At 43.2% G+C, this 26,048-nt stretch overlaps 1 protein-coding gene across 1 annotated transcript in view; it reads left to right on the forward strand.

Annotated features, from left to right (window-relative positions):
* ANOS1 (anosmin 1) overlaps positions 1-26,048 on the forward strand; it is a 182,171-nt gene that overhangs the window by 9,325 nt on the left and 146,798 nt on the right. The window contains exon 2 of the mRNA XM_045813659.2: positions 24,661-24,708. Coding sequence (XP_045669615.2) covers positions 24,661-24,708 — 48 coding nt within the window. The remainder of the gene's footprint in view (positions 1-24,660; positions 24,709-26,048) is intronic.

Raw genomic sequence — 26,048 nt, forward strand, 5'->3', positions numbered from 1 at the left:
AGCCTTGCTCTTGCTTCTTGGCGGCCTTGTGTATGGCGGTGGGACAGATTCGGAGTATTTGCAAGCGGTGATTGTAGCTCGTCTGTGCGGGATAACTGCTTTCAAGAACTCACTGTGCCTTCTGTGTTGGCTCTCTTTGTTTTTGTTTTGGTTCTGGGAGTGTGTTTATACTTTATGATTCTTTCTAGCCTCTCTGTGAGCACAAAAATTGGGCAGCGAGGAGGCTACACATGAAAAGAACATGGTGCCAAATTGGGTTTCTTTCATACCCCAAGGGCTCCAATCTGTCCTGAGGGAAATCTGAGAAACAATAACCCATCAAGAGGATGAAACTTTTAATGCACGTTGTATTTGCCCTTTTGTTCTAAATTGTAACATTTGTCACTTAATCTTTTTACTCTTCAAGTTATTAATATCCCACCAACTTGAGAAAACGTTGTTACAGTGACCTCAAAAATAGATAATTTTGTTTTTCATATTGCCTTTTTTCTTCGTAAGGCAAGACGGATAAGTTGTTACCACTTAAATTGTATAATGTATGGTGATCCGAATCTTTATCTTGGGGAAGTGAGTTTTCCTACTTGGTATGCGCAGGATCTCAAGTTACCTCCAGCCAACAAAAATGCTTGTTTCCCTCAATTTAGCATCTAATCATCACTGATGGTTTTTAAAATTTCATAGTTAATATCTGTTATGTCCAAAGAAGTGATGATTATATGAGTCCAGAAATAAAAATATGAGTCCCTTTAATGAAACAAGAAACATTAATTTTGCAAAGCAATTCATCACTTTCCAAAAATGTCATTAATCATACCAGCGCGTGGGACCAGAGAAATATTGGGAATTCATTTACTTAAGAAATTCAGAGATGTTTTTCTCCTTATTTTTACACCTTTTTTTCAATCCACTATAATATTATAATGCATTAATATTCATATGTTTGAAACACATGAAATTATTTTTGGTGTTCCTCACTCCCTGTAATGCAAGGTAAGTGCTTATCTAAAAACAAACCAGATGGGTTACATTCTTAGTTGGGAGGTTACTTACTGACAGCTCCTCTGAAACACAGGCTGAAACAGTTGAGAAAGTCTAAATGCAAACAAGAATAAAGCTTTCGGGTTCAAGGTGGTTTTACCTGTTCACTGTGTTCCTACTGGGTTCGTGTGATTGGTTCATGCCATGTACGTGTATCGACTCTTGTTTAATTTTCTAGTAATGCGTAATTGAGAGAGACAGCCCTTTTTAGACTTAAATAAATGTCTCAGCTCCTGTCTTTAAATGCCCACACCACTGCGAGGAAGGGTGCTCCTTTGAAACGTATACTGTTATACTTTGCGGACTGCAAATAAAATTGACAAAGAGACGTGCAAATGTAAAATGCTAGGACAGATTTAAAAGAGGGTACACACCTTATATTAATATGTCGTCTTGTGCCCGGGACAGGTTACCAAGTGCTGTTGTCAGAAACCAAATATGCCAAGGAGCTTGGCATTTCAGGGCCATTAGCTTGCTTTCCAGCCGATGAGCGGACGCCTGTAGGATGCAAACACCAAGCCCCTTTCCAATCATGAGGGTATAATAATCATAATATTCCCCCGCATTTGGAAACGTAGAAATGTTTCCTAACAAACTTCCATGCAGACAGTTTCTTTGGGATAACTCAGATTTCCACCACCTTTCCTTCCTGGCAGGCTACTTACTTTCAGCCAGCATCCCTCACGGCTTGGCCATTCCCCCCAGTGTGCAGTGTTTTGCACACCGTAGAGGAACAACCTTTTATGAAGTGAGCAGAAGACCACCCCAGCTTTGGAGATCCAGTGATGTCCAGGCCCCTGGGTTGAATATCAGTCTTGCCCCCAAAGTCCTGCTACATGGGTGATTCAAGAAAAAGGAAAGTTAATAGATTGCATCATAGCACAAACTTGGGACTCGCTTTCTAGAGTTGAAATGGAGTCTGTTAATTGTAAGAATGCCAAGTTTATACAGAAGTTATACTTTAAAAAAAAAAAAAGATTTGAGAGTGCTTGGGCAATCGTGGTGGGGGAGGGGTAGAGGGAGAGAGAGAGAATCTCAAGTAGACTGTGTGCTCAGCGCGATCCTGATACAGGGCTCGATCCCACTACCCGAGCCCAAACGAAGAGGCGGATGCCCAACCGACTGCCTCACCCAGGCGCTCCTGAGTACTTTCTGAAAGAAGGAGAAAAAACTTGGAGGTGGGTTGCTGTGCAGTGTTTTGGTACCTGTGATTCCTTTAAATGTCTTCAGTGGCACGGAAGTGCAGAGAAATAACCTCAGGTCTTGTCCACCATTAAAAGTGGTCATTGTTTGAATATGGGCATTTCGTTTCCCATTTTCTCTTCCGTGTTTCGGGCTGTTGCAGCCCCTTGGAACAAGAACTGTGCCTTTACAATCTAACGTTTGTACCCTACAGTTCCTTTCTTATTTCCTGGGCCATGGTGGGCCCTCCACAGAGGTTTGGTCGATCTCTCCAGCACATCTGACTAGAAATGCATTCTCCCTTCCTCCCCAGCCATCCGCCGTCACCCCGCCCCCCGCCTCTTTTTATTTTGACACTTGGCTGTACCATTTTGAAAGCAGCACAGCCAAACCCATTTGCTGATCATTCCCGAAATGGCCTACATCTGGGAAGTTATTTTCCCATTGGGCCAGAATCTAAAAGAAAGTAGGGAACATCTTTCCTGTGTTGTTGTTGTGTGTACATTTTTGTATCCGGAATTATGAGATCATGTCCTCACAGCTGCAGAGAAATTAAAAAAATTCCGGACGGAATGTATTCGCTTGTTAAGTCTTACACTGACCATTGGAAAACATATTCAGAGGTGAGACTACCTTTCAACAGACATCCATCTGTATTTTGATCTATTGTTCAAGAGCCGAGGACTTGTATAATATTTTTAACATATTTTTAGGAGGGCAAGATTTATATAGTCCAGTCCCATTATTTACCAGACAATTTCAGGGGGAAAAAAAGCAAGAGACTCCTTTTTTGAACAACCATATGAAGTTAGGGCTAAAATTTTATGTACATATGGGGCTCCTGGCTGGCTCAGTCGGTAGAGCGTACGACTCCTGATATCAGGGGTGTAAGGTCTAACTCCACGTTGGGTGTAGAGATTACTTAAAAACAAAGTCTTTTTTAAAAAGTTTTTATTTGCATATATATGTCTGTGTATTATTCATACGTGCCTAGTTCAGGGTTTCTCAGTCTTGACACTGTTGACATTTTGGGCCAGATGATTCTCTGTTGTGGGGCTGTTCTGTGCCTTTTAGGATTTTTTTTTTTTAAAGATTTTATTATTTAATTTGACATAGTCAGCGAGAGAGGGAACACAAGCAGGGGGAATGGGAGAGGAAGAAGCAGGCTCCTAGCGGAGGAGCCCGATGTGGGGCTCGATCCCAGAACGCTGAGATCACGCCCTGAGCCGAAGGCAGAGCTTAGCGACTGTGCCACCCGGGCGCCCCGCCTTTTAGGATTTTTAGTACCCTCTCTGGTCTTTACCCACTGGATGCCGGTAGTATCCCTCCCATCCCAGTCATGACAGACAAATCTGTATCTAGTTATATAGGTATATCTCCAAACACTGAAATCAGTACTGCCATGGGGCAAAATCATCCCTGTTGAAAAGCACTAGTGTAGTTCTGTCTCTTTCTACTTTCCATTTCTGTGGGTCTGTGTGTGTGTCTAGTTCCGCATCTATATTTAGATATGTGTATCTGTATCTAAACACATATACATATGTATACATGAGTCTTTGTTACATATTCATGTATCCTGTGTGAAGGAATAAACTCCAATGCAGAAAGGAACAAGTTGATGGCAGTAACCGTGTTCTGTTTCACTTACAGTGTGGGAGTCGGAAAGGTGCTCATTTATGTCTCCATTTGAGAATTTAGAAAAGAAAAGGCACTTATTTTTGTGAAATGCGATTAGGAAAAAAATGCTTTCCTTCCATTCCATGGCAGACATTCTTCTGAAAGGAGACAACTGTGTCTCTCTCTTTACTAATGCTGATTCTGCACTGAATTTCACTACAGAAACCAATATTACACTGTATGTTAACGACTTACAATTAATTAATATTTTTAAAGATTTTATTGATTCATTTCACAGAGACAGAGGGAGAGGGAGAGAGCACACAAGCAGGGGGAACACCAGAGGGAGAGGGAGAAGCAGGCTCCCCGCTGAGCAGGGAGCCCGATGCGGGATTCAATCCAGGACCCTGGGATCATGACCAGAGTGGCAGGCAGAGGCTTCCCCGACTGAGCCGCTGAGGCGCCCTTTCCTAAAATTTAAATTAAAAAAGAAAGTAATAATACTGATTCTGAGGATATGTCCTAGCATTTGTGGATGTGATCCTTTAAGAAAATACGGGTTTGGATTTTTGGGTTTTTTTTTTGTTTTTTTCTCAGTCATGAGCAGACTAAGGTGGTCATGCTGCATCTTTTCCTTCAAATACCTGCTAATTTAAAAACTTTTAATTTTGTGAGATGGTCCCACAGTCTCTTGGAACTTCTTTGCAAGTAAACTGCTTTTCCTTTTGCAGAAGTTCTGTCTCTGAATCTCCTTTGAGACCATTTCACTGCTGTTTGCTCAATTTCCTCACCTCAAACGTAGCAGCAGTGAATGGGTAGAACTGCTTCACTAGGATCCACTGTGATGGAACTGAGCGAGAGCAGGACTGCTCACGGAGGCAGCTTCCCAGAAGCGTTGGCCGTTGTTGTTAGGATGCGTTGGGCACCAAATGAGTGCCTGGTGCTGAAGACCTGGGAATTGGAAAATGAGTAGTGTGTACCGTTGATCCTTGGTGCTTCACAGTCTGGTCTGAGAGCCGAAAAGAGTAATTTAAACAACCTGAGACCACAGAGCTCAACAGACACCTCATCAGAGAAAGTATACAGTGCTGAACAAGCTTGTGAAGAGATGCTCCTTCTCATAGGGCCTTGGGGAAAATGCACATTAAAACGAGGAGATACACGCCTGTCAGAATGGCCCAGATCTGGAATTCGGACAGCAGCAAATGCTGGTGAGAACGTGGAGCAACAGGAATTCTCATTCACTGCTGGAAGGAATGCAGAATGGTGCAGCCCCTTTGGAAGACAGCTTGGCCATTTATGTTAGGAAAAAAAAGAAACAAATGGTAAGAAACAACAAGCCCCGGGGCGCCTGGGTGGCACAGTGGTTAAGCGTCTGCCTTCGGCTCAGGGCGTGATCCCGGCGTTATGGGATCGAGCCCCACATCAGGCTTCTCTGCTGGGAGCCTGCTTCTTCCTCTCCCACTCCCCCTGCTTGTGTTCCCTCTCTCGCTGGCTGTCTCTATCTCTGTCAAATAAATAAATAAAATCTTTAAAAAAAAAAAAAAAAAAAGAAAAGAAACAGCAAGCCCCAAATGGGAGTTATTTGCCCTCCCGGACAGCAAACCAAGACTTAATTACAGTTTCAACCTATCCCAGGAATGTGAGCTTTTAACAGTGGACCTGAAATTTCCTCATCAGCTCTAGTGACATAATCTACGTGCTAAAACCCCTCCTATTCCCTTCCCCATGAAAAGAAAGTGTAGGAATCCTTATCTCTCCTTGCATTAGAACTTCTCCTCTACCCTTGTCCTATGAAAACCTTCCATTTTGTGCAATACCTCAGAGCATCTCTCTTCTTACCAGGTGGGATGCTGCCTGGGTTCATGAATTGCTTAATAAAGCCAATCAGATCTTAAATTTACTCTGTCAAATTTAATTTTTTAACACAACACTAAACATACTCTTCTCATACAATCCATCAATTGTGCTCTTTGCTTTTTACCCAAATGAAGTGAAGATTGATGTTTGTAAAAAAAAACTTGGTATGGATGTTTATACACCTTTATTCATAATTACCAAAATTTGGAAGCAACAACGATGCCTTCAGTAGGTGATTGGATAAACTGAGGTCCTTCCAGACAATGGGATATTACTCAGGGCTAAAAGGTAACGAGTTATCAAGCCACAAAAAGACATGGAAGAAACTGAAGTGCATGTTACTAAGTGACAGAAGCCAAACGGAAAAGGCTCAATACAATGATTTCAACTCTATGACATTCTCGAAAAAGCAAAAATCGGGAGACAGTAAACAGGGCAGTGTTTGTCGGTTTGGGGTGGGAGAAGGAGGAATGAATTTGGGTGAGCACAGAGGATTTTCAGGGCAATGAAACTATTTAGGTGATACTGTCATGGTGAATCCATGTCTTCATACATCTGTTCAAACCCATAGAACACACAACACCAAGAGTGAGCCCTAGTGTAAGCTATGGACTCTGGGTGAATGGCACGTGTCAGCCAGCATAGGCTCATCAGTTCTAACAAATGTGCCCTCTGGTGGGGGGTGTTGATAACGGGGGGCTGTGTCGGTGTGCGGGCAGAGGATGTATGGGAAATCTCTGCATCTTTCTTGTAATTTTGGTACGAACCTAAAACTCCAAAAACTAAAATCTCTTTTAAAAAATAAACATTTTTTTAATTTAATTTTTTAATTTCAAAAACCCTTTGAAATTTCTTTGGCAGTGCTTAGTTCTTTGGATAGAGAATAAAATTTAGATGTCTTTTTTTTTTTTTTAAAGATTTTATTTATTTATTTGACAGAGAGAGAGAGAGACAGCCACTGAGAGAGGGAACACAAGCAGGGGAAGTGGGAGAGGAAGAAGCAGGCTTCCAGTGGAGCACAGAGCCCGATGCGGGGCTCGATTCCAGGGACCTGGGGTCACGCCCTGAGCCTAAGACAGACGCTTAACGACTGAGCCACCCAGGCGCCCCTAAAATTTAGATGTCTTATATGCATTTGTCACTTAGAGATTTTCTCTTCCCTTATGATGCATAAGAATAGATTCAGTAGAATTTTTAATTGAAATCTGAAATCCTGGAAAAGTATTACGGAAGGAGAAAGGGCATTGAATTCTCGGTCATCTATTCTATTATGAACACATACCTGACTTCCCAGATGCTGGGTGCGTATAATTCTGCAGATAACACATTTTTCTTGGAATTGATTTTTTTGCAAAGTGCAGTCTTTTCTTGGGGTTATTTCTCTTCGTCTTGTATCACATTTAATTCATCATGTTTTCTCAAGTGGCCTCTCATTAAAGCTTGCTACCTTTTGAAGTTCATATTAAAATAACCCAGAATCGTGATGAATGAGTTAGACTATCATATAAGTCAGGGTATAATTGACTACAAGGTGCTTGATTTTAGTTTGATTAATTATTCTGCACTCTCTAATGAATAACACATAACTTACCACCATGAAAAAGCATATATCACAAGCAAACAATGTGACAAAAATCTGACTTCAAGTCAATTAGAATGGGAAAAACATGTAGTTCTAGTATTTTTTTCTTCTCTGCTTGGATTTTCCTCACTACAAATTAAAGTCAACTAAACTAAATCCTGAATCTTCTGGCCTATCAGTGCATATCAAGCTGGTAGATTTTGCTTTAGTATTAGAATTAGTACTTCTAGGACTTAATGTATTATAAAACATGTTACTAAGATATTCTGTAGGAATGCAAATGGAAAAAACATTCTCCTTTATGAGGAATTGTATGTTTGTGCAAGTAGAAATTTTCAAATGGTTCTCGCCGTAATAGCAATAGAATTCAGCTCCTGCTGTCTGGAAACAACTTCTCCCTGGCTTCTGTTAATGCTTGTGAGTAATTAGCTCGATAACTTAAAATTAATCTTCTGCCGGTCAACATGCTGGAAGCCAGGCAGTAATGTGCCTTGTGGGAACTGCTTATTCCCAACAACAGATCACACCTGTCAAGACTCACAGCTGTCCAGCATCTATTGTGAAAAATAGGAGGGAGATTTGAGAGTGCCTTTAAACTCTTCTTTTTGTCCTCATTGTTATCCTGAGCGATAAATTACATCTTCCTAGAGTTGTTTCTTATGAAGATGCCCGTAGACGGAGGTGAGGCCAAGCCAGAGGAGAGGCCACTTGGCCTTGTCTGTGCCAGATGTCCTCACCTTGGGCCATCTGTGCAGACGCAGACTTGACCTGGTTGAAAATTGTACACGTGCATGTGAGCACACGCACATCCAGAGATCAGTTTATTGCTGGATGCAGAATGTTGCGTGTTCCTATAACTGGAACGCTAGGAGACACCTGCAGGCTGGGTGGAGGACTCCGTTTACCTGGTAAACTTGGTGAGAAAGAGAAGAAGGAACCATTTGGAGTGATATTTCATGGAGTCATGGATAGCAAAATAAGATGCATTGTTATCCCTTCCCAGTGAGGTTCCGCAACTATAGCAAAGGTCAGAATCACCCAGCAGACCTATCAAAACACAGTTTACTGTACCCGCCCCCAGAATTTCTGATTCTGCAGGTCTGGAGTGAGACCCCAGCGTTTGCATGTGTAACAAGCTTCCAGCCAATGATTCATTCTGGTTTCAGGGTCCCGCTTTGAGAACCGCTGCTCTCAACTTCTCTGTGCTCTAGGTTTCTCTCTGGTGCCTCTCTGCTTGATAAGATGTGCCCGGTTCTTGCACTCAGTCCTCTGTTCTCTGCCTCTTGGCCCCTGCATTCTTCTTCTAACCAGCCTTCCTTCGTTCAGGGTTATGTAAAATTTATGAAGATCTAGCTTATGAAAGAGGAGTCGGTGGTGGCTCCCATGGCAGAAATGTTACTGAGGATGTACTCAGTTTTACTCTATTCATTTGTCAAAGGAGAGGATTGGAATAGCTGTTGGCTGCTTTCTCTTTTGAAACCTAGGTTATGGTTCCAGCTTGATGGGGGTAGGAGCCCATGAATGCCGCCTCTGACCGTCGGTGTTCAGGGACAGAGGTCTAGGATGAAGAATCCTTAAGGGGACCCTTAAAGAGGATAGTTTGCGAGTAGTGAAGGTCCAGTTATGAAATGAAAGTAAAGAACATCAAGTTGAGGGTGTGGACATAGGGTAGAAAGAATATTTTAAGGATAGATTTATTGCCTTGGGTGAGAACCATCTTATGGTGAATGCGTGACTGTCCCACACTTACTTAAGTGGCCCATTTTCACCAAATGTGGACTGTTTGATCTGAAGCGGTCTACATTATGGTTAACAAATGGCACCTTATGATGCAAACATATGCTCTAAGAATTAAGTACTTTATGTAAAGACAGACAAGGGACAAGTTGTCGTGAGCAAGATGGAGAGACAGATGGGTCAGAGTGAGACACCGTGCTCTGCCATATGCCTGGAGGTGCAACGAGTCCAGAGTTAAGGAAGAAACACTGACAGTGATTTTTGAAGCCAGTGGGAAACATGCATGAAAATATTAAGGCAGGGATTCTCAACTGGGGTGAGGGTTGGAGTTCTGGTTCAAACAACATAGCATTTGCCCCATGGCTTTAATTTATTTTCGTCATTGTTATGGGTTGAATTGTGTCCTCCGTTTCCCAAATCTATAAGTTGATGTCCTAACCTTCAGTACCTTGGAAAATGACCTTTTAGGAAATAAAGTTGCTGGAGATGGAATTAGTGAAGACGAGGTCCTATCTGAGCAGGGCGAGCCCTCGATGCGATAAGACCGGGTCCTTATGAGAAGGGGAAATTTGGACACAGATGCTCGTGGATGTGAGGACACGAGTAGAAGGCCACAGGAAGGTTAGACCGGCTGCCATAAGCCAAGGAAACATGGGAAGTTAAGAGAAAGGCATGGAATGGATCCCCGCCCTGGAGCCCGCAGTGAGAGCATGGCCATATGGACACCTTGATCCCAGACCTCTGGGCTCTAGAATCATGACAGTCAATTTCTGTTGTCCAGACCATCTAGTTGGTGGTGCTTTGTTGTAGCGGCCCTAGGAAACTTAGTCACTGTATTTCCTTTTAAATTATACATAATATTAAGAATACTGTGACATTGTGATTTATAACAAAAGAAGAAATTGATTTTTTTTTTCAAAAGCTTACATTTTATGATAAGTGACCTGGAATGTACAGTAGGTTCGTGACTCCAAGTTAGGCATGCTTTTTTTTTTTTTTTAAAGATTTTATTTATTTATTTGACAGAGAGAGACAGCCAGCGAGAGAGGGAACACAGCAGGGGGAGTGGGAGAGGAAGAAGCAGGCTCCCAGCAGAGGAGCCTGACGTGGGGCTCGATCCCATAACGCCGGGATCACGCCCTGAGCTGAAGGCAGACGCTTAACAACTGAGCCACCCAGGTGCCCCCTAGGCATGCTTTCTATCAGAATATTCATTTTGTTGGAGTCAGCAATGAGTTGCACATTTTTAGCCTTCCTGGGCTCCAGTGTTTTCATCTACACAGCGAGAACATGGGGCTTGAGTCTCTATTAACTCTTGCAATTCTCATAATGATCTAGAATGTTCCTCAGAGTCTTGTGTTACCAATATTGCTGATGGCTTTCACATGTGATTCAGATCCACAACAATGAGTAAGCCCGTGTGTCCAGAGAGTCCCAGGCGGGGTGGCTTTGAGCTTTAGTGCTCTCAGAGGATGCTTAGATCCTCCCTCCCAACTCTGGCTGCACTCTCCCTTTCTCCTCAGACATTGGGGAGCATTTTTCAAAAAGTTCCCCATAGCACGTTCACTTCCGAGATGTGGGCTGTCTGCATCATCCTCTTGGTCCTGCCGCCCTGAGTAGTATGGCAGTGAACAATGTCCATGTGATCTTCCTTCTTCATACTCACACAGGATGGACCCTGTGTTGTGTCCTCATCCAGTTTTGACCTTTTTTTTTTAGGCATTGTAAAGGTTTTGGAGAGAGTGATTAGAGGATTTTGTTAATTCGAGAAGAGGATATTAGCAGGCAGAAAGTCTGAACTTTAATAACTCCTCACTCCTTTGCTCTGACTGCTTTTGAGAGGTTTCAGTAGGGATTCAAGGATGGAAAAGTCCATGAGAACAGGGTAGCGTGATACCGAGATGCCGAAACTCTTTCCCTTGGAAAATTCCTTGTATTATAAGACAATTACATGTCATGAACGAGTTAGATTTATGTCTTCTTTTCATCAAGAAGATGGATTAAATGACCTTCAAAGGTCCTCCCTGGTTTGTAATTATATGGTATTGTCTGAGTCAGAATTCTACAGTTTACAAACATTTTGAGTGGATATGTAGAAACACATTTTGAGTCCCTTTTCTCGTCCTGGTTGTGTTTAGAGAATGGCTTGGCCGCGTTTGGATAGACCTTATACTTTCACAGAGAGGAATTGACCGAAACGCGCACCGATGAAAATGCTTTGCACAGAGGTGATGGTAGGCATGATGCAGAAGGTCTCAGAGAGCTCTGGAATCCTTCACGGCTTAGCTGATTGCCTATGGCGAAGTCAGAATTCTCAGTGTTCTCACAACATGTTGATATAATAATAAAGTGGTTTTCAGTGGCGATGAGTAAGGGCAGCATTTGCACGCTACCAGGCAGGACAGGGTTGAATCCTGATGTAACTAAGAGAGCTGATGACATCATTGTTTTAGTGGCTGGCTGCACGCTTTCAGATTTTGCTAGAATTTCTCTTGATGACTTTTTCTGTTTTGTTCATGTTTAAAACATCGTACAATAAAACACAGCAGCAGCAACAACAAGAATTAGGGAAAGAAAAGACCAAAGAAGCCTCCTAAACATTGCTAGTCATCGAAGCGTACTTTAGCGCGTTGTAAATTTGCATCCCATCCTAGCCTTTCCAGAGAACTCTAGCAAAGGATGTAATTAAGAATTGCGTAAAGATGTATGTTTAAATTGTTTTTCCACATTGCTCTTGCATTTTTTTCTGCTTTGACTATGACTTTCATTCTTCACAGGGACTTTGGAATGGTGCTGGCATGTTTTTTAAGAAAAGGATTTCTCTTGTTCTTTCAGTTGTTGGGTACACAGCCTGACAACAAACTTGCTTTTAAAGGCACAAATGAGGGCGCCTGGGTAGCGCAGTCGTTAAAGCGTCTGCCTTCAGCTCAGGGCGTGATCCCGGCGCTCCGGGATCGAGTCCCACATCGGGCTCCTCCGCTATGAGCCTGCTTCTTCCTCTCCCACTCCCCCTGCTGTGTTCCCTCTCTCGCTGGCTGTCTCTCTGTCACATAAATAAATAAAATCTTTAAAAAAAAAAAAAAATAAAGGCACAAATGAAAAAGAGCTGCCAGTAACAAGTTGAAACATATTGAAACAACACTGGGTTTTTCGTTGGTGAACACTTTGAAGAGACTACAATTCTCTTAGTTTCAGGAGAAACATCGCAACCTGAAGTGAAGTTGTCATGCATCCTAAGGTAGCTTGGCCCAGTGAGGACGGGCTTGTAGGGACTTACTGAGATCTGTCCTTGGGCGAGGATATCCACCAGCTCACCTGCTCTTTCCCGTGGTTCCCCCTTCATCTTCTGCACCGGAAGGGCACACTTCTACCTGCCACCGCTTGGTTAATTCCTTCAACACCCTCACCTTTTTCAAGAGATATGCTTCCTATCCACTTGGCTTTATTGTTACTTGGAGAAAACGCATTCTTACCTCCTGGACGCATACGGGAATGCGATTGGTTTTCACAGGTTGTGTTATTCATGAAGCATATCCTAAGCTTTTGAGATGTGTGTTCAGAACTTACTGGGTGATGGTTCCAGGATCAGCCCCCGAGGGCGAGTGAAGGATGCAGCTCGGGCGGGAATTGGGCTCGTCTGCGTTTGCAGCCACAGCCTCGAGGGGATACCACAGCATGATCTGGAGCTGGGGATGTCCTGGAAGTTATCCTGACTGGGACAAGGAGGTTGGTCTTGTGTACCCCAGCATTGCCCAGACCACTCACTCGATGTGGGCTTCTCCCTGGAGTGTGGCATGGATTAGGTGACCGCTTTTCCACCAAGTACACTTTCCAGATGGGGAAAGATGGAGTTTAGCTCTGAACTGTCCACACCCAACACTGTCAGTAGGGATGTTCCTTTCGGCCATGGGAATGTGGGGACGTCTGGGTGGTATGTGACGGCATTTGCTACAGACAACGACCCTTGTGTAACAACATTCTCCCTTTGGGGTCGAAACTGTCCCAACTGTTGGCACACCAGGGATCAATCATCCACCGGAACTCTTCTCCCTTATACTTTTTAAACTGCACTTTTCCACTCTGACCATAAATACTTACCATTTTCGTGCTTTTATTTGCTTTCTGCAACTGCTCTGTATCTTTCACCACTAGACTTTCATTCCATAACCTCTCAACGTTCAGACAATCTGTTGTCTTAGTGTTTGCCACAACTGTCCTATTCTAAGAAACATTTGGGGCCTCTGTCCGTCTGTAGAGTCCGGGGTCATGTCTCGATCCCCTAAGCCCATCCCAGAGAACCTCGATGTCTGACAGATTCCACAGGTGCATCTTTGAACCCCCAGTGTTGAAAGCACAGTTACACTGGCCCTTCCTCTTTTAATTTTGGGCGGAGTCCAGTCTAGAGCCCATGATGTATCATTTTAATTTTTTTTTTTTGTGGCCAATAGCTTTATTTTATATATATATATTGCCCTTTGGCTAATCTCTGGCTGTAGATTTCTAACTCTGAATCCATCAGACCCTAAAGCCGCCCACTTGGATGTATCATTTCAGTGGTGCGGGCTGCTAGAGAAGATCGCGCAACCTGGGGCGCCTGGGTGACTCAGTCAGTTAGGTGTCTGACTTCGGCTCAGGTCATGATCCCTGGGTCCTGGGATTGGGCTCTGCACTAGATGGGGAGTCTGCTTGTCCCCGTTGCCCTCCCCCTGCTCGTGCTCTCTCTCTCAAATAAATACATGAAGTATTTTTTTAAAAAATCACACAGTCATGTGGAATGGTGTTCCTATGAATTGCCATAGCTCTCAAGCTCAGGTAAACGTCTGTACCATCTACCAGTCCTGCCAGTATAGTTCCACTTACTTCAGCGCCCACATTCCTTTACCGACTAATCTAAATGTCCATTGCTCTCGTCCAACCTCTCCTCCATCAACTCACTTCTTTTGGAAAATTACCACGGTTCTGATTTCACTGAGAAAGACAAATAGTGCAGGAAGGTCCTTCCATCCCAGTTCATGTCTGTAGAAGTTCTGTATGCACGTGTGATGTCAGAGGTCATCGACACTCACATCGAGTTTATCTTTTTGTAGTCTGGGCAGACCTCCATCTAGCCACTGGTGATAATCACTCCTTATAATCACAGACTCACTTTCTATAAGATACGGATCAGTTTAAGAAGTCACTAATCATTTCCTGGATGCAGGCTAGGGAAGGGAGGGGCAACCCCCCAAAGAGTAACTATCAAGATGTGTCAATATGGAGAAGAAAGGGGGTTTGTAGAAAGCCAATGTGAATTTATGGAAGAGATTTTAACGAACCAGAGAAACCATGGATGAAACATCCATTTTTATGCAAACCTAAGAAATGAATAAAATTATAATAAAATGATGACACAGGCTCAGGTCTTTCGTAAAAGAAACATCATTTGGTCCCATTAATATCTTGTTGTTTTGTAATACCTTTTATCTGGTCCAGGAGGTTTGGTGATTTCTTTTGTGTTCACTTGCATTTTGTGACTTCTTTTCGTCTATCAGTCCTCATGTGACACAGCTTCATCTACTGTGTCATACTGCTTGCTTGAATCCTGTAAGGTATTGGTTATTAGTTGCAAGAAAATATGAAAGTGTGGCAGTATCTGCCACACTTCTTTATTTTTTCATTTGCATTTCTGCATACACCACAATTTTTCCTTTCAATGCCAAATCATTGTCTAGTTATATTCATCACATTTTATGTTTTAAAATTTTTTTTATAGATGTTATTCATTTGAAAAAGAGAGAGAGAAGGAGCAGGGGCAGGGGCAGAAGGAGAGGGAGAAGCAGACCCCCTGCTGAGCAAGGAGACCCATGCAGGACTCGATGCCAGGACTCTGGGATCATGACTGGAGCTGAAGGCAGGTGCTCAACCGACTAAGCCACCCAGTTGCTGCTATATTAATCACATTGTAAATGGCGGTTAAACCCAACATGTGTAGAAGCAGCAATGTACACAACTTAGTTTAATTGGTAGCAGCATACACAGCTGTGACCAAGTTCACGCACGTGAAATGTAGAACACTAGGACTAGACGACCCATGCTGTCACGCTCACCACAGTTCGGGAAACCTGCTGGTCACATTGTGTGCCTCAGTGAAACACAGTGTCTCACGGTTTTGCCTAAGGTTGTGGAAAGGACATGTCCCAAAAAGTGGATCCTGGGCATTCATCTTGTTTCTAGAACTCCTTGCTCCTCTCATTTCTGCCAGTCTTTTCTTTCTGTGCTTTGTCTCTAATTACTGTGGATTACAGCAGGTGTAGCTGGGATACTCCAGTGTTAATGGGGACCCCCTATCCCAGATTGGACAGTGCTGGTGGTTGCCATGGAGACCGAGCCGAAGCTACATAACCCACCATAGCATCCGAGGTTCAGGCACTGCCACCTCTGTGTTCAGACACCCGAACGCCCTGACGGAGCTGATGGCGGTCCTCATGCCGGTGGCTTTTTGTAAGCTTGGGCTGCAATGGTCTGCAACAGTGCAGATTTACCTGTGCCTCTTGATGTCAAAAACAAAAATCTGCTTTTGCATTAAAATCTGCTCTTATTTTATACTTAAAGGAGTCTTTGAATCTCATGTTTATGCCCAAAGACCCAATATGCCATTTGCCCCAGACTTTTTGAACTCTTTCTGTCTTTCTTCCCTATTCTGTCTACTTCTTCCCCTACTGCCCCTTCTTTTCTCCTCTTCCCAGTCTTGTCTTTCTCACCATCACTCAGAAACAAATCATTAAAGTCAGGAAAGCTTCAAAGAAAGGCTTGGAAACGGACGTAGGTGTGGCTGACTACGATACCCACACTGGGGAAGCAGGTGGTCATTCCTACCCAGTGAACCCGACATCTCTGCCCTGCTGGACTTGGCACTTCCACAAGCATGTGTTTACTTTCTAGACAAGTCGATATGGTGACTGGGGAGAGGTTTCTGAGATTGGAAGAACTCACACAGTTGACAGGTGAAGTAAACCTTCAGGGTAATGAATGAGAAGCAGTGAAGGACAGTGACATTTATAGAGACATTTCTTTATTGTTCTGGTTTCCTATCAACACTTCAGCTGTTCGATTTAGAGTACGTACTCTTCTTCTCATGCTTCCCTTACTTTGTAAAATGAGTCATTTACTTAAGTCTAGTTCCTACCTTTAATGCTCCCTCTAAACCTACTTAAGGCTGGATTTATTTCAGCCCAAATAATTTATTCCGTCTTGAAATCTTCCAGGGTTTTATGTGATTCTGTGGAGACGACCCACCTTTCTAGAGTTGTCTCCTGAAAATACACATTGTAATACCAAATATGGTTTAGGGAATACATATCTGAAATCCTAGCCCTGGCAAGAATGAATCCGTAATTAGCATGCCCTCATGGAGGGGATTCAAGTGGGTAGACCATTGCTTGAGATGTCCTAAGAGAAGCCTGATCCTGTGGTGGGTCCCACCCTTCTCATAGGGACACTAAGGAGTAAAAATTCTGTCTTGATCTAATGCTCTCCCACATATAGAACTCATAAGAATATTCCTTGTCAAAATTCATAGTAACATGTTAATAAAATGTAATTTTTCCCATATGGCATAGTCTGGCACTTGCTGTGCTATAAATTTTCTTTAGATAACTTTAATTATGTGCATCTGTAAGAAGATAATTAGCATGATTATTTCTAAAATAATTCGTTTTTGATTCTGAATGCAAGTTTTTTGTTCCATTTTTGTTACTGCAGTGCTGAATCTCTTGAACTCTATAGGAAACAAAATAATGAACCTACTTCCTAAAAGCTCCTGTCAGAGAAGGGGAACAATTTGCACAGCTCAGTCTACTTATTCCGTTCGTTTTGGGACCTTATGACCTAATGCAGAGGTGAAACAAGACAGTGTGGCCATGTGTGCATTCCAGCGCTGGGCACAGGGAAGGGCTGGACATCTGCCGAGAGGTACACGTGGATGGCCGACGGTTCTAGAGAATTCAGTTTGATGTGACATTGGGAGAATCCAGAGAGAATTTTCTGACAGATAGTTGGGGATGAAAGGCCATTTATTTACGGAGGGTGATCTATAACATTTGAAAGAAATCCTACTTAACGGACAACAAACATAAACACAAAGCTTGCTTTCTCCCCCTCCTTTGAAGTAGATTTTTTTTATTTATTTTTATTTTTTACACATTTACTCCTTTTTTTTAATAATTTTTTATTATATTATGTTAGTCGCCATACAGTACATCCCTGGTTTCCGATGTAAGGTTCGATGATTCATTAGTTGCATATAACACCCAGTGCACCATGCAATACGTGCCCTCCTTACTACCCATCACCAGCCTATCCTATTCCCCCTACCTCCCTCCCCTCTGAAGCCCTCAGTTTTTTTTTTTTTTTTTTTAAAGATTTTATTTATTTATTTGACATAGACAGCCAGCGAGAGAGAGGGAACACAAGCAGGGGGAGTGGGAGACGAAGAAGCAGGCTCATAGCGGAGGAGCCTGATGTGGGGCTCGACCCCGGAACGCCGGGATCACGCCCCGAGCCGAAGGCAGACGCTTTAACCGCTGTGCCACCCAGGCGCCCCTGAAGCCCTCAGTTTGTTTCCCAGAGTCCATAGTCTCTCATCGTTCATCCCCCCTTCTGTTTATCCCCGCCTTTCTTTATCCCTTTCTTCTCCTACTGATCTTCCTACTTCTTATATTCCATAAATGAGTGAAATCATATGATAATTGTCTTTCTGTGCTTGACTTATTTCGCTTAGCATTATCTCCTCCAGTGCCATCCATGTTGCAGCAAATGTTGAGAAATCGTTTTTTCTGATGGCTGAGTAATATTCCATTGTATATATGGACCACGTCTTCTTAATCCACTCATCTGTTGAAGTAGATTTTATTTTTTAGAGTTGTTTCAGGTTCCCAGCAAAACTGAGTAGAAGGTACACTGTTGTAGAGAGTGCCTGTCCCCATACATGCGTAGCCTCCCCTGTAATGAACTCCCTCACTCGTGGTCCGTTTGCTACGTCCATGAATCTATAGTGACATGCGGTTATCCCCCTGCGTCCATAGTTGACGTCAGGGCTCCCTTCCGGTGGCAGACATTCTGTGGGTTGTGACAGATGGATAAAGACATGGATCTACCATTATTAGAGTATTTTCACTGCCTTAAAAATCCTCTCTGTTCCAACTTTTATCCTCACCCCCCTCCGCCCCACCTGCCAATGATCTTTTTACCATTTCCTTCGTTTTGCCTTTTTGGGAAGGTTATATATTTGGAATCCTACAGCATAGGGCCTTTTCAGATTAGCTTCTCTCACTTAGTGATATGCATAGAAGCTTCCTGAGAAATATTTTGAATGAAATCTATAGTCGAGAAGATCACTAGCAAAGATTCATTTACAAAAACCTTTCGAGCCACAGAAATGCCTCCTCTCAGTGTCCTTCTCTTCCATTATCTTTTAGTGGCTGTGGAATACGTGGGGAAGTTCCAAGTATATTGGGAGTAGAAAAGCACACCCTTCTAATAATAAATGAAATCAAGTATATTATTCCATGGTTCCAAATAAATAGAAAAATATTCTGGATGAAAATGAATTCCTAAATTTTAATCCGTACCTTCATTTTACTTTTTTTATTTTTTATTTAAGTTCTGTGTATTTAATCTCTACACCCAACGTGGGGCTTGAACTCACCACCCTTAGATCAAGAGTTGTATGCTCTTCGATCGAGCCAGCCAGGTACCCCTCCATGCCTTCATTTAAAAAAAAACCTTACATTTATTTTTATTTTTTATCTTTATTTTTATTTTTTTAAAAGATATTTATTTATTTGAGAGAGAGAGTACAAGCTGGGGAGAGAGGGAGAGGGAGAAGCAGACTCCCTGCTGAGCAGGGAGCCCGATATGGGGCTCGATCCTAGGAACCTGGGGTCATGACCTGAGCCCAAGGCAGGTGCTTAACCACCTGAGCCACCCAGGCACCCCTTATTTTTTATTTTTAAAAAGATTTTATTTGACAGAGAGCGGAAGAGAGCATAAGCAGGGGAAGCAGCAGTGGGAGAGGGAGAAGCAGACTTCCCGCTGAGCAGGGAGCCCAGTGCATGGCTGGATCCCAGAACCCTGAGATCATGACCTGAGCTGCCGAAGGCAGATGCTTAACCAATTGAGCCACCCACATGTCCCCCCAAAACTTACATTTAATGTGAGAACAAAATTGTCAACTGAAAGTCACAGCTGATTATTTGTAGTTTCATAGGGTTGAATGGTAAACATTTGGTCAATCGTGGATTTTCTGGGATGGTTTCAGTTTCAAGCATTCTATCCTACAGTTGGACAATAGTGTTGTGTTTGCAAAATTGCATATTAGTCCTTGTTCCACACCTACACCTGGTTATGTTAAAGAAAATGTGAAATCTGTTCTAATTCTCCCTTCCTTTTTCAAATGGTTGTATCTAGATAGCTAGTTTTTTATCTTTATCCTTTCCTTGTGGGTTGTCTTTGAGTGAATGAAGTGTTTACTTGAAGCTTTTGAAGATTTATTTTTCTTTAAGGAAAATCAAAAAGCTAGAAATGGAGAGACTTTGAAAATGTCATTGAAATAAAGTCTGGGTGCAGTTGATTGAACTTATATAAACTCTTTGAAAGTTGGATTGACTAGCATTCATGTTTGATCTAGTTAAACCAATAAAATACAGGATGTAATCTTTATATAATTACAAAAGTCCCACTGTCTGATCCTACCTGGAGGTTACGATAATGATTCAACAGGCAAGCGCCTTTCTTGTCTGATGTACTTAGACTCTTTATCTTTGCTGGCTTTAAGCCAAAACAAGACTTGATTGCAAATACTGTATTTTATTTTTGTTGTCAGGTGGCTTAACTGGTGAAGGCTAGTGTAATCTGACTAAGAACTTCCCCCCGGGGTGGGATGTTGAAATGTACTGGATTCTTGTATTTTTCCATTGCTCTTCTGCTCAGAGAGCATTACAGGTGAGCATTGTAGTTCCACGGTTCAGTGTCTGTGCACCTGGCTGAAACACAGTAGCTGGAGTTAATCGGGGGTTTACCAACATCCTTGGTGCCATTAGGCAGGGTTCTTAGAAGTTCTTTGTAGAGATAAATAGTATGGCAAATGCTGATTGATAAAGCCAAAAGCAAAGAACAGCTGCAAAACCTTGATGGGGGGGGGGTTGTTTTAAGAGAAACAGGAAACCTAAAACCCAAAACCGAAATGCAGACAGACATATCTCTGTGTGTGGGTGCGTGTGTGTGTGCGTGTGCGCATGCATAGAAAATTTCTGCATGGAGAAAACTTGAAAAAATTCAAAAGGCAAATGATGACTGGAAAATGTTTACAACACCTATCATAGACAAATGATTATTAAATATAATTGGCACTCATAGCTGCTGCAATTGATAAGGTTAAACAATCCAGAATAGAAATGCTAAAATGCGGGGTGCCTGGGTAGCGCAGTCTTTAAGCGTCTGCCTTCGGCTCAGGGCGTGATCCTGGCGTTCTGGGATCGAGTCCCACATCGGGCTCCTCCACTATGAGCCTGCTTCTTCCACTCCCACTCCCCCTGCTCGTGTTCCCTCTCTGCTGGCTGTCCCTGTCAAATAAATAAAATCTTTAAAAAAAAATGGTAAAATGCACACAGTTCACGCTAAAGGAAATACACATGGCTGAAGGAAATTAAACCTAAAATAATACCTCTGCCCACTCATTGGCCAGCATGGCAAGATTGTTACCATCCAAGGAGAAAAACATGATGGGCTCCCTCTTCTGAGCCTTACTAATAAGATTGGACTGGGTTATACATAGGAATTGGGAGATTTTAAGTACAGGATTTACTCCCCCACTCCTGAAAACAGTCATAATGGCAAACAAAGTAACGTCAATCATAATGGACTTTTTCCCCCTGACATCTAACTCTGTTGCAAACATTTTGCTAAATACTTTACGTGGATTATGTTTTTAATCCTTCCAGGCATTCTAGGATGTACTGTCTTCAGTAAGAACAACAAAAAACGATTACCACCATACTAATCTTTCATGCTTGCTTGCTATTGCCCCAGATATTTCTGTATAATGACAGCTTCTCCTTTTATGATTAGTGGGAAATTATGCTTGAAACGAAAATGCTTTGGTTGAGGAAATGCATTGACGTTAATCCCCCCCCCCCAATGTAAACAGCTTAGCAGAGAGGCTCTACAGCTATTGGCTTGACAGGTGTAGGAGCATTTGGTTTTGGTGGGGGGGGAGGGGGCCCTAGAGGGTGCCTCTGCTGGGCAGCTGAAGGTGCTTTCTGCTCCTCTCTTGGTGTTGTTCAGGTTGGCCATTTTACCTACAGTCAAGGGAAACAAAAAGGAGCTAATCAAGGTGTGCCAGATACGCGACTTCTCCTATCCTCTCTTTTTCTTAATCCTCTGACATTTACTATATGACAAATTTTATTTCTAGCAATAAGTCCAAATCCACTGTCATCTACTTCCTGTCTTTGGACCCATCCTCCTCTCCTTTTCTCTGCTCCAGCCCATCAGTGTGATCTGCTGCTCCCTGAACCTATGATACTCAGGACCATCCTAGGCAATCCTTACCCTCCTTCCAAGATTCTGACTCTGGAGATTCCTGCAAAACCCATCGTAAAGCTCACCCCTTGTTTCAAGGAACCCTTACTCATTGTGCTGTCCCCACTATGCTTAACCATTAGCTTCATTACTGCGGATGTTTTACTTGGCTTCTGTGAGTCCCTGTTTCTCAACTGCAAAATGGGTGAAGTTGATGTCATCAAGTGGGATGTGCATGTGGGCTAAATATGGCAAACACCAAAGCAAGGGCCTGCTCTGAAGATGTGGTCAATAGTATAATAATAATAATAGCGCTTAATAATAATCCTGGCAAAGGCGTACCCCCCATTAGTAATACTTTGTCGGCCACTCACTCGGGGCTGGCAGCAATTGCCATGTCTACTCTGCATCCCTGTCTGCCTCACGTGACCTACGATGGAAACCATATCTATGAGAACCAGGAGCTGGTCCACTGGCTCACGTGAAGCTTTCCAGCAAAGAGGAAAAAGGAGCTCCTGTCGAGGAGCTGACTTCAAGAAATCTATCCCAAGGCACGAGAGAGTAGGGTACATGTCTCAAGAGCAGTGTGGCAAATGCAGAGGCCGTTAGGGCTCCCTTACGTCCTCCAGAGGTCCCGGCTGTCTGTACAGGACAAGAAAGACTTGGGAGGGAATGAGGTGGAAGCCGGGCCATGTCAAGTTTCCCTGCATAAGGAGCGGGAGCTTCTGACCTAGTGCAAGGAAGGTGACGGTCCTCAGACCATGACCCTTGTAAAGAGGTGGTGTTGGTTCAGAAACTGGCCTTGACCCAGTCTCCAAGATCGAAGTTCATTCATTTCAGCCCTGAGTCCCTTTGGAAGGTATCTCAGTGCTTTCCATCACTGGACAATGACCACAGAGCACTGGGGTTGGGGCCTGGATGTACTCTCATGGGTTTGGTCTTGGGAAGTCCCAGCAGGAGCCCTCCCTGCACAGGGCCAGGAGGAAGGGCCCCTCCCTGGTGAGATGGTGAGGTGGGCCTCATGTAGGAAGCTCTCCAAAGCTGCCTTGGACACTACTCTCAGCTTTTCCATAATGCACCTCTCAATGTCTGACCTCTGCTTTTTGCCATCATCACCCTGTGTCTGGGTGACCACACCTGAGCCTGCCTGATCTCCCTGTGAACTTTTAGTTTGTCACCAAGCCAGAGGCTCCTTTGATCAGAGTCTCGATCTGCACATAATGCTTGCTTTCCTGCACCGTGTCTACTAAACCTTCATTCCCAGTAATTAAACCATGGCCACTGTCTGTCCAGCTTTGGCCTCTACCCAGTCTAATTATTTCTCTGATGTAAACCCTGCCAAAAATCATACTTCACCTCCTCCCAGGCTGTTCATATACTTCCCCAGCTTTGGTCCTGCTGGTCTGGCCAATGAACCTTGAGATGTAGCAAGAGGTGAGGGCGCACTGAGGATTTGTAGAGGTCAGTAGGGGGTCGGGTAGGTTGATACCAGATTAGCTGAAATTGTAGGTCTGTGTTGCAATTTTGGGTATGCAAGTTTGCAAAGGAGGGTTAGGGCCATAGGGTAGATTTCATAACTAAAGCTTTAATAAGGGGCTGGGGCCTTTTGGCCTGATGGTCTGAGTACAGCAGAGGAAACTTTCTGATCCTATGCAGTTGAGATTGATTCAGGTATATTATGAAGATATATTATTAGAAGTGAGATATATTGAGGTAGATTCTTGGGAGCAGAAGAGAAAAATGTGATGTATCCATACAATGAAATCAGACAAAAAGGACGGAAGTATTGATTTTCTCGGCAATATAGGCAGAGCAAAACACTGTACCATTTAGCCAGCTGTGAACCATGATGCCACGTGGAAGAATCTAGACACAAAAGGGCATGAGTTCTATAATTCCATTTACAGGAAATTTCCAGAATCGGCCCACTCTACAGAGAAGGAAAGTAGATCAGTGGTTGCCAGGGGCTAGAGGGAGGGAGTTGGGAGGGTGACTGCTAATGGATCCAAGTTTCTGGGGTTGGTGACAATGTTCAACAGTTAGAGAGTGGTGATGGTTGCATAGCCTTGAGAGTATGCTCCTTCGTACAAACCATTGGGTGTATGCTTTAAATGAAGGGCACACCACGTGTTTGAGTTATATCTCTATGAACTTGTTATAAAAACATTTTTTAAAAGATATATTGGTTTAATTTTCTTTGAACGGAGGACAAATGTAACACTACTCTTCTCTGGATAGAAGGTGATGTTCTCAAAATTCAAAGTTTAGAGATTCAGACAGGGAAAACAGACCACTTCATGTCATATCCAACCGTGAACTTCAAGGAACTGGAGGCCACACCATCTAAATTATGGGTTGGTGGCTTTTACGGTCTCTACCAACCACCCCAGCCTCACTCTGATATAACGTGTCCCAGCCAAAGGAGAAATCATGACCAAGACGTTAGATATGGGGAATGAGAGGCTTCCCAGCAGAAATGTGGATGTTAGACACGATAAGCCATAGTTCTGATATTTCTTCCGTACTGAGTGAATTATCAAGCCATGCTAAGTGGTGTGTGTGTATTTTTTCCGTATGCCAGCAATCTCATGCATGAAATATCGTTATGTTTTACAGATGGATAAACAGAGGTACAGGGGTAGCAAGTCCCTTGTCCACAGTCACACATCCGGTGACAGGGAAAGAGGAGGCTTTTCAATGAGACCTGACTACTGTGAATGGGTTGAGATGAAAAGCCTTAGACTTGTATATTTACCAAAACTGCTTACTCCTGGAGAAATATCTCACGTTCAGTTTCCCCGCTGGTCTGCATTTCATAGCTCAGCATACCAGGAGAGGCGGCTCCAACACTTTTCCTTTTAGACAGCTTGAAATCTTTATCATTTTATATGTCTTTGTTTCTATCGTGAAGTCAAGGACGAAATTGGACTTACATTAGAAACACATTTTCTATTTCGGGAAGAGAGAACATCAGGATGGTGAAATTGGTCTTTTGTCAAGGATGATATTGAAAAATGATATTCACAGTATGTAGTTATCAGTTAGAAAATTATTTAATGAGCCAATATTTCTTTTTCTTTTTGCAGAACAATGGTTCCCTGGTTTGGTGTCAGAATCACAAGCAATGTTCTAAGGTATGTTCCCTACCACTGCATCAAGATTTTTAAAAACCTTTAATTTTGGAATAATTCTAGAGTCACAGGGAGTTGCAGAGACTGCAGAGAAATTACACATATTCTTCATCCAGTTTCTACCAGTAATTACACTTCACATATTTGTAGGACAATGTCAAAAGCAGAAAATTGACGTTGGTACAATGTACGTGTATCATTCTATGACAGTTTATCACAGGTAGAGTCAATTCCTGTAGCCACCACTGCAATCAAGATACATATATCATAAATTGACGTATGTAATTTTTTAAATCCACAAACATTTTAAGGAGAAACATCTTCTGGTTAGACCAGAAGATTTACTGCATTTTACTTACACTTAAGCTTTGTCGGAACTTGCGATATTGTGATTTATGAGACATGTACAGTTGGTCATTCAGATGACCGGAATATACTCTTGCTATATTTAATCTTCTTCCGCGGTTCCTGGCTCACAGCTCCCCAAAGTCTTGGGACTTTCTGAGCGATAAGAGCAATGGGAACATCTTTTGTTATATTTGGTCTCTTGTCCTCAGTTTCTAAAATCCCTTGGGAGCCTCAGAGGTGAATGAGTGTCTTGTTATTCCTAACAAGCCCCTTTCCACCACAATGGGCTTTATGTGACTGAGGTGACTTTTGGAGCACAGCTAAGGATGGGGGCTGGTTGCTAGGCGAACCAAACGCTGAATAGAGGGTTGGAAGTTTCAGGCCCACTCCCTGATTTCCAGGGAGGGGAGAGGGCTGGAGGTTGATTCAATCCCCAATGGCCGATGATTTAATCCATCATGCCTAGATAATGAAGCCTCTATTTAAAGCGAAACAAAAAAGGAGGGGGTTCAGAGAGCTCCCACGTGGGAAGCACGTGCAGATGCAGATCTGGGGACAGGTGGTGTCCCTGGAAGCTCCCCGCCATTTCCCCCTGCCTGGCCCTGTGCATCTCTTCCGTCTGCCAAAGCTCATGTCCTTTAATAACAAACCCGCCTAAAGTGATGTGGTAAGTAAGTTGCTCACGTGTTCTGCTCAGCCGCCCTAGCAAGGGAATGGAAGCCAGGTAGGGGGTCAGCAGGTCAGGCAGAAGCACAGGTGACATCCGGGACTTGTGAGTGGCATTGAAGGGAGGGCAGGGCCATGGCAGAGGGGTGGGGAGCAGCCTTGTGCGACCGAGCCCTTAACCTGTGGGATCTGACACGGTCACCAGGCACACAGTGTCAGAAGTGAGTTAACTCAGCTGATGTGGGAGAACTGGGGAATGTTTGTGGAAACTGTGTCCACCAGCCACGCGCAAGTTGGAACTGGTGGGAGAACTTTCAGAATTGCTGTGA

This window comes from Ursus americanus, chromosome X (assembly GCF_024610735.1).
Source record: "Ursus americanus isolate L20-20 chromosome X, mUrsAme1.1.p, whole genome shotgun sequence".
Taxonomy (NCBI): Eukaryota; Metazoa; Chordata; class Mammalia; order Carnivora; family Ursidae; genus Ursus; species Ursus americanus.